At 47.2% G+C, this 16,628-nt stretch overlaps 1 protein-coding gene across 1 annotated transcript in view; it reads left to right on the plus strand.

Annotated features, from left to right (window-relative positions):
- The first annotated feature begins 2,297 nt into the window (after positions 1 to 2,297).
- Positions 2,298 to 16,628, plus strand: part of COG7 (component of oligomeric golgi complex 7) — a 68,322-nt gene continuing 53,991 nt past the window's right edge. The window contains exons 1-4 of the mRNA XM_036309494.1: positions 2,298 to 2,597; positions 9,090 to 9,238; positions 9,533 to 9,649; positions 15,597 to 15,765. Of these exons, the coding sequence (XP_036165387.1) occupies positions 2,429 to 2,597; positions 9,090 to 9,238; positions 9,533 to 9,649; positions 15,597 to 15,765 (604 nt within the window). The 5' untranslated portion in view covers positions 2,298 to 2,428. The remainder of the gene's footprint in view (positions 2,598 to 9,089; positions 9,239 to 9,532; positions 9,650 to 15,596; positions 15,766 to 16,628) is intronic.

The raw sequence follows: 16,628 nt of genomic DNA on the forward strand, positions 1-16,628 counted from the left end.
TTTATTTTTTAAAGTTCCAGTTGACATACAATACTATTTTCAGGTATACAACATGATTAGACATTTATATAACTTACACCCTGAAAAATCTAGTACCCATCTGACATCATGCAGTTACTACAATATTATTGACTATATTCCCTATGCTTTACATGCCCATGACTATTTTGTAATTACCCATTTGTACTTCACCTTTTTCACCCATCTCCCCACCTCCCCTTAGATACAACAACAAATAGTATGACCCATATAAGGAAAAAAGTGATAATGGACCTTATCAAAATAAACTTGCATCTCAAAAGACACCATTAAAAAGGTGAAAAGAGGCCCTGGCCCAGTAGCTCAGTTGGTTAGAGAATCATCCGGATATGCCATGGTTACTGATTTGATCCCTAGTCAGAGCACTTACAAGAAGCAACCAATGGCCCTGGCCAGTGTGGCTCAGGTGGGCATCGTCCAAGCAACAGAAAGGTTGTCGGTTTGATTCCTGGCCAGGGCACATGTCTGGTAGGGGACCTGCAAAAGGCAACTGATTGATGTTATGCTCTCACATGGATGTTTCTTTCTCTCAAAGATCAATAAAAATTATTTTTAAAAAGGAACCAATGAATGCAAAAATAAGTGGAACAACAAATCGATGTTTCTCTTTCCCTCTCAAATAAACCAATAAATACCCAAAAAAAGTGGCCCTGGCCGGTGTGGAGTGTCATCCTGTACAAAAAAAGGTTGTGGGTTCAGTTCCTGGTCAGGGCACATACCTAGGTTGCGGGTTTTTATCTCCAGTCGGTCCATTTGGGAGGCAGCCAATGACATCTCTCTCCTCCCCCTCCCCTCTAAAAATAATGCCCTTGGGTGAGGATTATACAAAATAAAAAAAGGGAAAAAACAAGTTACAAATTAGGAAAAAATATTTGCAAACCATATCTCTTTAAAAGAAATATTTTCATTGATTTTTAGAGAGGGGAAGGGAGGAGAGAGAAACATCGATTGGCTGCCTCCCATACATACTCCAACCAGCAATTGAACCTGAAACCTAGGTATGTGCCCCAACTGAGAATCAAATCCTGGCAGTCTTTCAGGACAGGAGACGACGCCCAACCGAGCCATACCGGCCAGGTGGCAGTTTCTTAAATTTATCTGAAATTTAGCACTTATATTCCTAGGAATCCAAAAGTAATGAAAACGTGTCCAATAAAGCCTCAATGTCCATCAACTGGTGAAATGGATAAAATATGTCATAGCCACACAGTGGAATACTGTTTGGCAGCATAAAGGAACAAACTACTGATACATGCTACAACATGGACCCAACACCATGCTCAGTGAAAGAAGCAAATGCGGATCACATAGTAGATGATGTATCTGAAACGCCCAGAAGGTAAATGTGTAGAAAGCACATTAGTGGTTTCTTAGGACTGGGGATGGGGGCAGAGATGACGTGCATGTGGGCAGCCAGGAGTGTTTTGGCCGATGGAAATGTTCTGGTGGAGACAGCACAACTCTCTACATTTACTGAAGGTCATTTAACTGTACACTTACAATGAATGGGTGGACTTATGTCCTGTAAATGTATAACTCAGTAAAGCTGTTTTTAAAGTGTCCGCTGTTGGGGAGGGAAGGGGCACCTGGAGGCATCCCAGGCTTCTGAGCAGACGTGGGGCTTGATCCCTTGCTCCCAGGGGCGAGTGCAGCAGCCTTCCTAACGCTGGATGCAGGTCTTCAGGAGTTACCATACGCACTCCCAGAGGCTGCCCGTGGGAATGGTAAGCGGAAAAGTTAGTTACAACTGCACACTAGGGTGTTTTCTCCTTTTGTGGTTTTTTTAAAAAATTGATTTCAGGGAGAGGGAGGGAGAGAAACATCAATGATGAGAATCATCCGTGGGCTGGGGACCGAGCCCCCAAGGGGCATGTGCCCTGAGGGGAATCCAACCGGAGTCCCGGGTCCACGCTCCGTCACTGAGCCCCGCCGGCTGCTTGCTTTTTGTTTTGTTTCCTGTGACAGGATTCTCCTGGCCTCCCAGGTCTCCTTTCTGAGGTGCCCACCTTGTTCGTTTTCCACTGCAGGAAGCAGCGACTGCGGACTGGGTATTTCAGGGGCGACAGGTGAGTGCGGCCAGAGCGCTGGGCCGGAAGGGAAGGGCGGTGGGCAGAAGCCGGCCACGCCCCTCTGTCCCCCAAAGGGCGCCGGGGTGCAGGCTGCCTGAGCTCACACCCCGCAGGGCCCGTCCAGCTCCCGGACCGGCAGCGCCTCGGCTCCTCTGCGCAGCGGAGGAACGTGCTCCGCACGGGGACCGGCGCTCCCCCAGCTCCCGGCCGCCCCGCGCGCCCGAGCTCTCTATGGCAACGGCCCCCACTTCCGGGAGAAGTACGGCGCGCGACGAGGGCCCTTCCGGGCCGCTGGCCGGCTGGCTGACGCGGCCGCGGCCATGGACTACTCCAGGTTCCTGGCCGAGGACTTCGACGTGAAGGAGTGGATCAACGCGGCCTTCAGGGCCGGCCCCAAGGAGGCGGCGGCGGGGAAGGCGGACGGGCACGCGGCCACGCTGGTGATGAAGCTGCAGCTCTTCATCCAGGAGGTGAACCACGCCGTGGAGGGTGAGCGGCCGGCCGGGCGGCGGACGTGGGCGCTTCCGGCGGTGAGGGGCGAGCCGGGCTTCGTCCACCCGCGCGGGCCCACACTTGCTCTTTCCACCTCGGGTGGTGCTGTGGTTTCCTTACAAAACGCAAGCTAAAAGAGTTAATTTTAAGGATATCTACTATAAAAGTATATCTATGTAAAACCCTAATATGCAAATTGACCTATGGTTGGAACGACCAGGGGGCGGGGCCGGCGAGTGGGCGGGGCCAGGCCAGCCAGCCCAGGGTGCCAGCAGGCGATTGCCCAGCTGGTGGCCCCACAGATCACCCTGATCGCGGTCCAGGCCTAGGAACCCTACCCTATCTATTGGGAAGTGTCTTAGATTTAAAAATTAAAACCTGGCAAGGCTACTCTAACACTGAAAAAACAGGATGATGCAGCGAAGACATGCATGGACTCTGGCTTGCACATTCTGTGGTCAGCCCTGATTCTGACACTTATAACTGTGTGACAAAGCCAATTACTTAACTTCTCTCTGCTTCAGTTTTTCCACCCGTAAGATGGGGAAAATGGTACCACTGCCTCAGAAGGATCATGTTATGTACTCCTTTTCATAATCAGCGCAAAAAAATGTAGCTGCCTATTCAACAGCAAGGTGCCTTTCACCTGTATGAAAAAGTATGGTCACTGGTGCATGCAGCGTCCAGGACTGCGAGAGGGATGTCCGACTGCCGGTTTAGCCCCGACATCCCCTGAGGGGTCCCGGATTGCGAGAGGGCACAGGCCAGGCTGAGGGACCTCCCCCTCCCCTGTGCATGAATTTCGTGCACTGGGCCTCTAGTTAAGTAGTAATCACCTGATCCTTACATTTGGTAAACACATGTCAGAGGCGTATGGGAAAGACACACCTGGGCGGCGTTGTGTTCCTGCAAATTCCTTGCAGCGAGGAAGCCAGGCTGGTCAGAATAGAGGCTGCAACGGTTCTTTAAGGGTAGTTAGTTTTAAAAAATAACACACACCAGCAGCCATCTTGGGAAGTCCTGCACGTGACTAACCCACTGTCTGTTTATTCGGTATGGACTGTGCCCGTCTCCCTGCTGAGCTCTGGGAAAGACGAGGTCAGCAGGCTTAGGACCCTGGAAGCTTAGGGCCCAGTAAATAGACCTTTTAACAAAGGTTATGGAAAAGGACGCTGATTTCACTTCAGATTCTTTTTTTTTTAATTTTTAAAATATACTTTATTGATTTTTTTACAGAGAGGAAGGGAGAGGGATAGAGAGTTAGAAACATCGATGAGAGAGAAACACTGATTAGCTGCCTCCTGCACGCCCCCCCTGGGGATGTGCCCGCAACCAAGGCACATGCCCTTGACTGGAATCGAACCTGGGACCCTTCAGTCTGCAGGCCAACGCTCTATCCACTGAGCCAAACTGGTTAGGGCTCACTTCAGATTCTTTATTGTACTTTGCGTCTTTTACTAATTATTGAGCTTCTACTGTGTGTGTGTCACGAAACGGGCACTGAGGATGGAAAGTGTCCCTTCTGGAGTTTGTCCTGGGGACGATGTGGAAGCAACCTGCTAACAATGAGGTGGCTTTACTGAGACTAGAACCTGAGCTGGGAAAGCTGGAAGCGGGTGCAGGTACCTCCGGTCAAGGAAGGCGTCACAAGGCACAGAGGGGGAGGACATTAAGAATAGCAAATATTTGAGTCCTTGGTGTGTCAGTCACTGTTTAAGTGCTGTACATGCATTAACCAAGTGGTTCTCAACCAAGGGTGGTAATGCCTGCCCTTTCCCTGGGATATTTGGAAATTGGGAATTATTTTAATAAATGTTTTGTTTTTTTGTTTGTTTTTTAAATATATTTTTATTGATTTTTTTACAGAGAGAAAGGGACAGGGATAGAGAGTTAGAAACATTAATGAGAGAGAAACATCCATCAGCTGCCTCCTGCACACTCCCTACTGGGTATGTGCCCACAACCAAGGTACATGCCCTTGACCGGAATCGAACCTGGGACCCTCGAGTCCGCAGGCTGACGCTCTATCCACTGAGCCAAACCGATCAGGGCAGGGAATTTTTTTAGTTGAAGTGGTGGAGAATGTCACCAGGATTGACAGTGATGCCTAATGTTCCACAGTGAAGGGCTGCACAATGACGAAATGTCCCTGCCGAAAGGTTAGCAGTGCCCTCTCATTGGCATGATTACCTAGTTTAAGCCGGACAATAGTCCTGAGAAGTAGGTACAGCTATTACTCCCACTCTGTGGCTGGAGAAACTGGGGCTGAGAGAAGTAACTTGTCCTGCATCATGTTGCTAATGAATGGGAGAGTCTGGGTTTGAACCCAGACAACGGGTTGCAGAGCCCAGGCTCTTATCCAATGTATGTACTTTGCAGCCTCTCTGTATTAAAGGGAGAGGCTTGTTTGTGGCCATGAAAAGTCCTAGTCAGTCCAGAGAAAGGTGAGAGTTCAAACAGAGCTCCATCAATAAAATCATCATCATTATTATTATTAGAGGATCATGCTTTCATGGGGGAAACTTCTGCTGGAGATAAGGCTGGAGAGTAGATTGGGATCAAACTGTGAAGGCCTTTTTTAAAAAAAATATATTTTATTGATTTTTTACAGAGAGGAAGGGAGAGGGATAGAGAGTTAGAAACATCGATGAGAGAGAAACATCGATCAGCTGCCTCCTGCACACCTCCTACTGGGGATGTGCCTGAGCCAAACCGGTCAGGGCTGTGAAGGCCTTTTTGGCTGTCCTAGGGTTTGGGTTTCATCCCATGGGCAGTGAGAAGCTTTCGGAGGTGGATGTTTATGGGAGATGAGAGAAGGCCCAAGTCTGCAGTGAAGAGCAGTTAGTTACTCAGAGGTGCTGGCAGGAGATGGCGAGGCCCTCACTGGAGGATGGATGTGCTCATTCACTGTCAGCAAATATTTTTTGGGCACAAACTCTTCCCGGGTCTAGAGTCACACTGTTGAACAGACCCCGTCTTAGGTTGGAGAGGTAGGCAGGGCTAGATCACTCAGGGGTTTTAATGTCACATTAAAGAGTTCAGGCCCCGGCCAGTGTGCATCAGTCAGGCGCGTGCAGGAGGCAACCTGTCCTGTGCACAGAAAGGTTGCAGGTTCGATTCCTGGTCAGGGCACATGCCTGGGTTGTGGGCTCCATTCCCAGTGTGGAGCGTGTAGGAGGCAGCCAATCAGTGATGCTCTTTCGTCATTGATGTTTCTCTCTCTCTCTTCCTTCCTCTTTCTTTGAAAATCAATTTTAGAAAGAATTTGGATTTTACTTAAAATGAATGTAATGTGAAGGCAGTGGAGGATTTTTAAGCAGAGGAGTGACATGGTTTGATTGTGTCCCCATCTGGAGGCTGTTGCTGAGTTCAGATGATGTTGCTTCCTCTGGGGTTATGGCAGTGGAGATGGTGAGAAAGGGCAAGACGTTTTTAGGAGGAAAAAGGGGAGCTCTGCTGATGGGTTTGAATGAGGCTGACGGGGAGAAAAAGAATGAGGGCAGATTCTTGAACTAAATACAGTAACATCGAGAGAATTTATAGTGAACCTGCATTTATCCACTGTCCAGATGCTACAAATCTATCCATGTAATCCTTAATCCATCTTATATTTTTGATGTACATTTTTATTTATTTTTAAATCTTCACCCGAAGATATTTTTTTCTATGGATTTTTTTTTAGAGAGAGTGGAGGGGAGGAAGGACCAGGGTGGGGTGGGGGCAGGAGAGAGAAACATAGATGTGAGAGAGACACATTGATTGGTTGCCTCCTGCTTGCGGCCTGACAGGGCCAGGGATAGAGCCTGCACCTGAGGTATGTGCCCTTGACTGGGAATCGAACCCATGACCCTTTGGTGCCCAGGCCAACTGAACCACACCGGCCAGGACTTGATGCAGATTTTAAAGTAAGTTGCAGACACAGTACACTTCATCCCTAAATATTTCCATTAGAACCCTAATCATTATAATTATAATTCAGTATTTCTTTACAGTTTTTTTATTTTATTTTTTCCCTTTAATCCTCACCCGAGGATATGTTTTTATTGATTTTTAGAGAGAGAGGAAAGGAGAGAGAGAAACATCAATGTGAGAGAGAAGCATCAATTGGTTGCCTCCGTACACCCTCCAACCGGGTATCAAACCCACACCTTAGGCATGTGCTCTGTTTGGGAATTGAACCCACAATCTTTTGGTGCATGGATGACACTCCAACCAACTGAGCCACCGGCCAGGGCACAGATTTTTTCATTAGATAAAATGACGTAAGATGAAATGCATGGATGTTATCTGATGAGTTGATGAGTTTTCACAAGTATGTAACCAGGATACCTCAGACCTCCATAAGACAGAGAATGTTACCATCACAAAACAGTGCCCCCATACCTCTTTGCAGTGAGGTCTAACCCTTACCCTCCCAGAGGCAACTCCTAAAAGTGATAGTTTTAAATTGGGTGTAAGAGGGAACTACATTTTGGGGGGCTGTAGGGAGGGAGAAAGGTACCCAGGGCACCAGCCAGGCCTGAACAGTGACTCTGAGGCCTAGCACGTAGCACTGAAAAAGTGCGCTGAGGAAACCTTTGTGTTCTGGCCTTGTTTTCTCAGTCTGCGCATCTGACGTGGGGTCCGTGCTGGACACTGGGTGTTGTCGAAGGCAGAGCTGGGTGAACAGGCTCCCGAAGGGCGTCTTCACCACGTGGAAGTCTCCAGCCCCTGGTGGCACAGAGACCGGGCTTCTATGGTTGATTCCCAGTGAACATCTCATTAAAGGGCCAAAGGGTCTGCTGTTAACCACCCCCCCGCCCCCCACCCCATTACACATCCTGGTCTGCAGAGGTGTTCAAACTCGAGACATTAAAAAATTCGGGTCCCTTGGTCTCAATTTCACTTGGTCTCCTACCAGATCTACTACATAGGAACTCTGGATGGTGGCCTAGGGACCTGCGTGTTAACGTCCCCGCAGCAGGTGCTGGTGGTCGGTCTGCAGAGCTGTAAAGCTTGGTTTCAGCTCTGTGAAATCGTGGGCAAGTTACCTGCCCTCTCTGCGCCTCCGTTTTCTTATTTGTAAGAGGTGGCTGTCAATGACTGGCATGGGCAGTAAGTGATAGAATGTATGTGAAGCACCTGCCTCATAGCTGGCATTCCCCTAATGTCAGTCCTTCGTTCACTCTCCTTGGAGAGGGTGTTAAAACTGAACTCAGTTGATGGTGGAAAACAATTGAAAGTGGGTCAGGTCGATGGTGCGCGTTGTGTTCAATCATATGGTTCTCGCCCATCAGTCTGGAGGATATAGTCCTGGCAGAGGCCAGCTCTCCTTTCAGCCCCATCTCCTTCCCTCCCTCCTTTCCTCCTTCCCCCCTCCCCTCCCTCCCTCCCTCCCTCCCTCCCTCCTTCCCTCCCTCCTTTCCTCCTTCCCCCCTCCCTCCTCCTTCCCTCCCTCCCTCCCTCCCCTCCCTCCCTCCTTCCCCCTCCCTCCCCCTTCCCTCCCTCCCTCCGTCCCTCCCTCCCTCCCCCTCCCTCCCTCCTTCCCCCCTCCCTCCTCCTTCCCGCCCTCCCCCCCTCCCCCCTCCCCCCCGCTTTCCTCCTTTCCTTCCTTTGCAGCCTTGCCTTTCAAAATCCTCACCAGAGGAAATTTTCCCCATTGATTTTCATACAGAGTGAAGGAAGGAAGGAGGAGGGCAGAGAGAGAGAGAGAAACACCTATGTGAGAGAGACACATCAATTGGTTGCCTCTTGCACGTGCCTCTATTGGGCCAGGGATCAAACCTGCACCCAGGTACATATGTGCCCTTGACTGGTTTCTTTTCTTTTTTTAAAAAAAAATACATTTTTATTGCCGAAACCAGTTTTGCTCAGTGGATAGAGCGTCGGCCTGCGGACTGAAGGGTCCCAGGTTCGATTTCGGTCAAGGGCATGTACATGGGTTGCGGGCACATCCCCAGTAGGGGATGTGCAGGAGGCAGCTGATCGATGTTTCTCTCTCATCGATGTTTCTAACTCTCTATCTCTCTCCCTTCCGCTCTGTAAAAAATCAATAAAATATATTTTTAAAAAATATATATATATTTTTATTGATATCAGAGAGGAAGGGAGAGGGAGAGAGAGATAGAAACATCAATGATGACAGGGAGTCATTGATTGGCTGCCTCCTGCACGCCGCCTACTGGGGATCGAGCCTGCAACCTGGGCATGTGCCCTTGACCGGAATCGAACCTGGGACCTTTCAGTCCGCAGGCTGACACTCTATCCACTGAGCCAAACCAGCTCGGGCCCCTTGACTGTTAATTGAACCCGAGACTCTTCGGTGAACAGGCCAATGCTCTAACTACTGAGAAACACTGCCATGGCTCCCTCCAACTCCCATTTTTCTCAGGGTCAATAAATGGTGTGGTTAATAGACAGCTCCCGTCCTGCCTGATTTTTATTGTTCATTGGTGACTGGTCTGATTTTCACCTTTGGTTCCTCTTTCTGTTCTTGGGTTTTTGCTACAGAAACGAGTCACCAGGCCCTTCAGAACATGCCCAAAGTGCTCCGTGATGTCGAAGCCCTTAAACAGGAGGCGTCTTTTCTGAAAGAACAAATGATTCTTGTCAAGGAGGACATTAAAAAGTTTGAACAGGACACATCGCAGTCAATGCAGGTATTTTGGCTCCCGTCCGAACGCTGACTCGTGGTTTCGGAAGATGTTCACTCTCAGAGTGGAGGCCAGCGTTAGCTCAGAATTCTACCAAGCACTCAGACTGCTCTCGTGCTGCGTTCTTTCAGTGTATTCATCTGTGCAGCACCCGCTGGACATGTAGCCATGTGATTGGTGTGAGGGGCACAGGAGCTCCCTGAGATAGGAGCGTGGCACATGCTCAGGTCTCGAGTCCCTGATGGGAGGCAGAGAGAATGGAACAGCTGCTTCCCTGGCTTCTGACCCCTTCCCTTTCAGGTGTTGGTAGAAATCGACCAGGTGAAGTCCAGGATGCAGCTTGCCGCCGAGTCCCTGCAGGAAGCAGACAAGTGGAGCACGTTGAGTGCTGACATTGAGGAGACATTCAAGACTCAGGTAGGTGTCTTGTTCAGGGGATGTTGTGCAATCTGTTCAGGGAACTGGAGGTTTGGGGAAACGAATGAGATACCATTCACTCACAGCCATAGGTAGGAAATGGCCACGGACAGAAGCATTCAGACACGGGGAAGGGACAGCCTGAGGGTGCTCTGAGCATTCCCACCGTCTTTACTTCGCACCCTCTTAGTCCCAGAGAGCGAATTCAGGAGAAGCCCCTATAAAAAGGCAGAGAGAACAGAGTGATTGAGAGCGTGGACTGTGGGCAGAGGGGCCTCACACACTGCAGGACGCGGGGAGTGAGCCCCTCCCGGGCTGCCAGATGTGGAAAGTAGTGAAAGTTGCGTATCAGGATGAAGTGAGATGAGGTCTTATGGAAAAGTCTTTTACTTGTAAAGCAAAATGGATTATTTATCATCTCTTGTTATTTTTAAAAAACTTAAAAATGTGGTAAGTGTATGTGGGAAAAACTTTAGTAAAGAGGAATAAACAACAACAGAAAGTCTTTCTCGTAACCCTGACCCCCTACTTCCCATACAAACTCTGTTACCATCTTTATGCCCGTCCTTCCAGACACACACACCTGTTCCCCGCCCTTCCCCCCACAAGTGTGAGCACTGCTTTGCACCTTGTATTTTTTTTAGAAAGAGCGGAAGAGGGAGGAAGAGGGAAACACTGATGTGAGAGCACATCTATCGGCTGCCTCCTGCACGGGCCCCACCAGGGATCGAGCCTGCAACCCAGGCATGTGCCCTGACTGGGAATCGAGCTGGCAACCTCCTGGTGCACAGGATGGCACCCAACCAACTGAGCCATACCAGCCAGGGCCAGTTATCATTGCCTTTATGTACAACAGAACCATACTCCCTCCCCTTCTATTTCAGAGCCTTACAGGGTGCAGACAAGTCCAGTTGATCTGGCTTTATAGATGTAGGTTGCAAATCTTACGAATTCTTGGCGTGTGTTTGAGAGAGAATGGATTTAAGTATAGTCTCTGAGTTTAACCCTAGCGAACTACTAATGCTAATTGCTTTTCTCCTTCCCACTGTCCTGTTATCCAGAACTGCCTGCGCACATTCCCACATGCATCCAGCCGCACTCCCCCAAGGCACTTAGAACCTGAAGTCATTGTTTCTGTCCTGGGCTACCCTCCTCTTGCTTTCTTTCAGCTTCCTGCCTTGGTTAACGGCATCATTTCCACGCCAGTATCCAGGATGCAACCTCAGCAGTCCTTACTTGCTCCTTCTCCATCCCTCTCTTATTTCTCCTCAGTTATCTGTCCTTTTCGTTCCTCTGCCACCACTCTAGTCATGCTTCCCAGTCGTTTTCTTGCTAAACCAGCAGTCGGCAACCGGTGGTCCGTGGACCACTGATGGTCCGTGAGGTCTGAAAGGTTGGCGACCGCTGTGCTAGACCATTGCAGCAACCCTCATGGGTCTTGCTGCCAGGTCCCTCCCATGTTCCAGTGTATCCTCCACAAGGGACCAGGGAGAGATTCTAAAGCAGCGGTTCTCAACCTTCCTAATGCTGCGACCCTTTAATACAGCTCCTCATGTTGTGGTGACCCCCAATTTCATTGTTACAAATTGAACATAATTAAAGCATAGTGATTAATCACAAAAACAATATGTAATTATATCTGTGTTTTCCGATGGTCTTAGGCGACCCCTGTGAAAGGGTCGTTCGACCCCCAGGTTGAGAACCGCTGTTCTAAAGCATAGATTGGCACTGGTCATTTTCCTGTCCCTTGCCTTCCCATTTAAAAAAAAAAAAGTTTTTTTATTTTTTTATTTCAGAGAGGAAGGGAGAGGGAGAGAGAGATAGAAACATCAGTGATGAGAGAGAATGATTGAGCCCACAACCTGGGCATGTGCCCTGATCAGGAATCAGACCGGGACCTCCTGGTTCATAGGTCGATGCTCAACTTCTGAGTCACGCTGGTTGGCCTCCATCCCCCATTTTCCTTTTCTTTCTTTTTTTTTTTTTTTTTTTTCATTTAATCCTCATCTGAGGATATTTTTTTCACTGATTTTTAGAGAGAGTGGAAGGGAGAGGGAGAGACAGAGAGAAACATTGATGTGAGAGAGACACATTGATTGGTTGCCTCCCGCATGCCCCCAACCAGGGCTGGGAGCCTGCAACCAAGATACATGACCTTGACTGAAATTGAACCCGAGACCCTTCAGTCCGCAGGCTCTATCCACCGAGCCAAACCAACTAGGGCTCGATCCCCCATCTTCTACCAGATAAATCTTATGCACACTCACAGGACATAGCCTGTCTTTCACAGCAGGGTGTGTGGTTTTCCCTGTGGCCGCCCGCTCCGTATGAATTCCACATCGTGGCTGCTGTGGACTGTTAACACCATCCCTTCGTGTCTTCCTGCTTTGCCCGAAAGGTCCTTCCTTTCCTTTTCTTACAGGCAGGAGACCGCCACTCGTCCGTCAAGGCCCCGCTGTAGTAGCACCTCCTTTCTTACTCTCTGCTAGCCCTCGCCTCGCACAGGCAGCGTGAAGTGCTCCCTCACCTGTGCTCCTGTACGTCTTAACCTGTATCGCAATCTCCTGTCCCAGTACTCTGTGAACTCCAGGCCAGCACCGTGACCTCCCTCATCTTTGTGTCTCACACCCCTAATACATTGTCTGACAAACCATAGACGCGTGGAATGCTGAGGTGGAATGCAGTTAGTTATTACACCCTTAATTCTACAAAAATAGCATTTACTTTTCTCATTATAAACATAATATATGTGTCTTAGGAGAATTGGAAAATTCAGAAAAATACATGGAAGGAAATAAAATGATCCCCATTCATATTCCCTAGTAATATGTTTTTTATGTCTTATTAGGTATTTTTTTTTAAGTATTTGTGCATATTTGTACTTATATATTTTTATATTTATGCATACATTATAGGTGACATAAATCTGTATATACATTCAAACCTCAGTTCTTGAACATCTGCCATCTCAAACAATTTGGTTCTTGACCAAGTTGTTCATGGAAAAAATGCTTGTCAAACAAATTTCGGTTCTCGACCTGACAATCCTTTGTATTTCTCAGGCCACAAAGGAGAGAATGCACAAGGTGTGAGGTTACTGTTAAACCTCACCTTCTTAACATCTCAGAAAATTGTGCTGTGAATATTTTTGTGTGTGTTTTTGCTTTTGTTGCTGGTGAAATGGATGGTTAGCACAATTTTAAAACATAAAGAGGCCATCGAGAGTGCTGATGTTGCCCTGGCTGCTATGGATCAGTGGTTAGAGCATTGGCCCACTCATCAAAGAATCTTGGGTTCGATTCATGGTCAAGGGCAAGTACCTGTGTTGCAGCTTTGATCCCTGGGCCCCAGTTGGGGCTTGTGTGGGAGGCAACCAATTGATGTGTCTCTCTCACATCAAGTCAGGCTCACTCTCTTTGTCTCTCTTTGTCTCTTTCTCCCTCCTTCCTTTTTGCCCTCCCTCCCGGCCTTCCAATCTCTCTAAAAATCAATGGAGCCCGTCCCACATGGCTCAGTGGTTGCTCGTCCACCTATGAACCAGGAAGTCACGATTTGATTCCCTGTCGGGGCACCTGCCCGGGTTGCGGGCTTGATCCCCAGTATGGGGCGTGCAAGAAGCAGCTGATCAATGGTTCTCTCTCATTGCTGTTTCTCTCTCCCTCTTCCTTCCTCTCTGAAATCAATAAAAAATACATATTATTTTTCAAAAGAAGAGCTTACTTTAAAAATAAAATTAAAAATAAATGGAAAAAATATCCTTGGGTGAGGATTAACAAAGAAATAAAAAAAAGTGTTGATGTTGCTAACGGTGTGCTCATCACAGGCACTTGGCAGGGTAGAAAGCCTGTTGTTGATGTGGATAAGTGAAAAGCAGTTAGCCTGTGGCAGCATTTCGGAGGCAGTGATATGTGAGAAAGTGATGATGCTGCATGCTGACCCGAAAGCCAGCCTGGAAGGGTGCTGCATGTGATTCGTTTAAGGCTAATAGCGGGTAGTTTGTTTATAGATTAAACAGTACCTTAGTCATGTCCGGTATATAAGAAAGGTTAAAGGAGGGAATCATTTGGGGGTCTAGAATAACTTCAGTTTCTATTCTTTTTAAAAAATATATTTTTATTGATTTCAGAGAGGAAGGGAGAGGGAGAGATATGAGAGAGAATCATTGATCGATTGCCTCCTGGACGCCTCCCACTGGGAATCCAGCCCTCAACCCAGGCATGTGCCCAGACTGGAAATTGAACCTTGACCTCCTGGTTTATAGGTTTATGCCTAACCACTGAGCAACGTCAGCCAGGCCAATTTACATTATTTCGAGGTGGGGAGGAAATGATTCAGTTTTTGAACAAACTCCTTCTTGAACAGCCTTCTGGAATGAATTAAGTTAGAGAACTGAGGTCCCACTGTATTCTAATATCTATATGCTTTTTATTTTTATTTTTTAATTTAATCCTCACCCAAGGATATGTTCATTGATTTTAGAGAGAAAGGAAGGGAGGGAGGGAGAGAGAGAGAGAAGGAAAGAGAAACATCTATTGGCTGCCTTCTGTATACCCCCTACTGGCGATTGACTTGCAACCTGGCATGTGCCCTGACCAGGAATTGAGCTTGCAACCTTTTTGGTGCATGGGATGATGCTCCAACCAGCTGGGCCACCTGGCCAGGGTTCTGTGGTTTTTTTTATCCTGTTTATTTCACTTAGTAGTTAGTGGTAAGTATTTTGCTGTGTAATTAATACTTTGCAAAAACATAATTTTTGTGGTTGTACAATATTCCACCTGCTATTTGAATGACCCATAATTTACATTTTATTTAGTATTATGGAAGATTTAGGTTGCTTTCAGGTTTTTGTTATTACAACACTAAAATCATACTAATTCTATATAATAAAAGCCTAAGTGTCCGGTCATCCATTCAATCAAAATGTACTATGCTAATGATATGCTAAGGCCGCTCAACCGCTTGCTATGACGTGCACTGGCCACCAGAAGGCAGACAGTCGACTAGTCGACCAGTTGCTATGATGTGCACTTATCACCAAGGGGCAGACGCTCCAACCAGTAGGTTACCTTGCTGCTGGGGTCCAGCCGATTGGGACTGGGCGAGACAAGCCGGACACACCCTGGAGCCCTCCCATGGTCTCTCCCCTGCTGGCCAACCTCCCGTGTCCCTCCCTGGCCCCGATTGTGGACTGGTGGGGTCCCTCGGCCTGGCGCCTGCACCCTCTCTCAATCCGGGACCCCTCAGGGGATGTCAGAGAGCTGGTTTTGGGTCGATCCCATAGGCCAGGCTGAGGGACCCCACTGGTGCACAAATTTGTGCACTGGGCCTCTAGTTAATTATAACATATTAATATCTTTGTGTCCTCTGATAAGTTCCTTAGACAAATTTCTAGAAGAGGGAATACCAGATCAAAGATGTGAATGTTTTTAAGTCTCTTGATGCATGGTACTGAATTGCCTTCTAGAAAGACATATGAATTTATGGTACCAGACAGACTTTTTTTGTATCCTCACAAACAGTAGCTATTATAATTTTTTAAAAGTTTTTCCAGCCCTGGCTGGTTTGACTCAGTGAATAGAGCGTTGGCCTGCAGACTGAAGGGTCTGGGTTTGATCCCAGCCAAGGGCACATGTCCGGGTTGTGGGCTCGATCCCCAGTGGGGGTGTGCAGGAGGCAGCCAATCAATGATTCTCTCAGCATTGATATTTCTATCTCTCTCTTCCTCTCCCTTCCTCTCTGAAATTAATAAAAGAAATATATTTTTAAAAAGTTTTTCCAATTGGTTAGGAAGATGGCACTTTCTAATTTTAATATGTATTTGAGTACTAATAATAGTCAACATGTTTATTGGCCGTTTTCTTTTGCTTTTTCATGCATTTTGTCCATTATTAACTGAAGTAGCAGGGGTGTTTCAAAATAAGTATCCTTTGTGTTGGTCTTCTTATAGGACATAGCCGTGATTTCCTCCAAGCTAACAGGTATGCAAAACAGCTTAATGATGCTCGTTGACACACCGGACTACTCAGAAAAGTGTGTGCACTTGGAGGCCTTGAAGAACAGGCTGGAGGCCTTGGCCAGTCCCCAGATCGTTGCAGCGTTCACCTCGCAGTCTGTAGGTGAGTGCTGGCTATTTCTCACCTCTGTGTACCCCTCTTTACAGATATAAGGTTTTTTGAGTGTTCAGTCTTTGTAGTGCCTGTGTTGATTAAATTATGTAGATTGAAAGTAAATTGTGACTTTATGGCAGTTGCCTTTTTTTCAACATTGTATATGAAAAATTTCAAAGTTCAGAAAAGTTGAAATAAGTCTACAATAAACACACCATCAGGATCCTAGCATTGGCATTTTGCCATATTTGCTTTGTCACATGTCTACCCATTTGACCACCTTTCTACTCATCATCTTTGATGCATTTCAAAGTAAGTTGCAGACATCAGTAAGCTTCACTCCTAAACACTTCAGATTCATGTTAATAACTTGAGTTTAGTATTGGTTTGTGATTTTTTTCTTATTGGGTAAAATTTACATGTAGAGAAATGAACAGATCTTAAGTGTACCACTTGATAAGTTGTGACCCTTGTCAAAGAACATTATGTGGGTATGTTACTTTCCAGTGTTATTTCAACACATATGTTTATCTGACTCTCCCTTTCCCTTTGCCCCCCAAAATGTTTGGTAAACCAGGAAGAAACAGCAGCAAAACGGTTTTCTTACCTTTACAGCTATTTGTTTTTTTTTTTTTTTTTTTTTAATATATTTTATTGATGTTTTACAGAGAGGAAGGGAGATAGAGAGTTAGAAACATCGATGAGAGAGAAACGTCGATCAGCTGCCTCCTGCACATCTCCTACTGGGGATGTGCCTGCAACCAAGGTACATGCCCTTGACCGGAATCGAACCTGGGACCTGTCAGTCCGCAGGCCGACGCTCTATCCACTGAGCCAAACTGGTTTCGGCTACAGCTATTTTTTGTTGTTGT

The sequence above is a fragment of the Myotis myotis genome, unplaced genomic scaffold (assembly GCF_014108235.1).
Source record: "Myotis myotis isolate mMyoMyo1 unplaced genomic scaffold, mMyoMyo1.p scaffold_m19_p_5, whole genome shotgun sequence".
Taxonomy (NCBI): Eukaryota; Metazoa; Chordata; class Mammalia; order Chiroptera; family Vespertilionidae; genus Myotis; species Myotis myotis.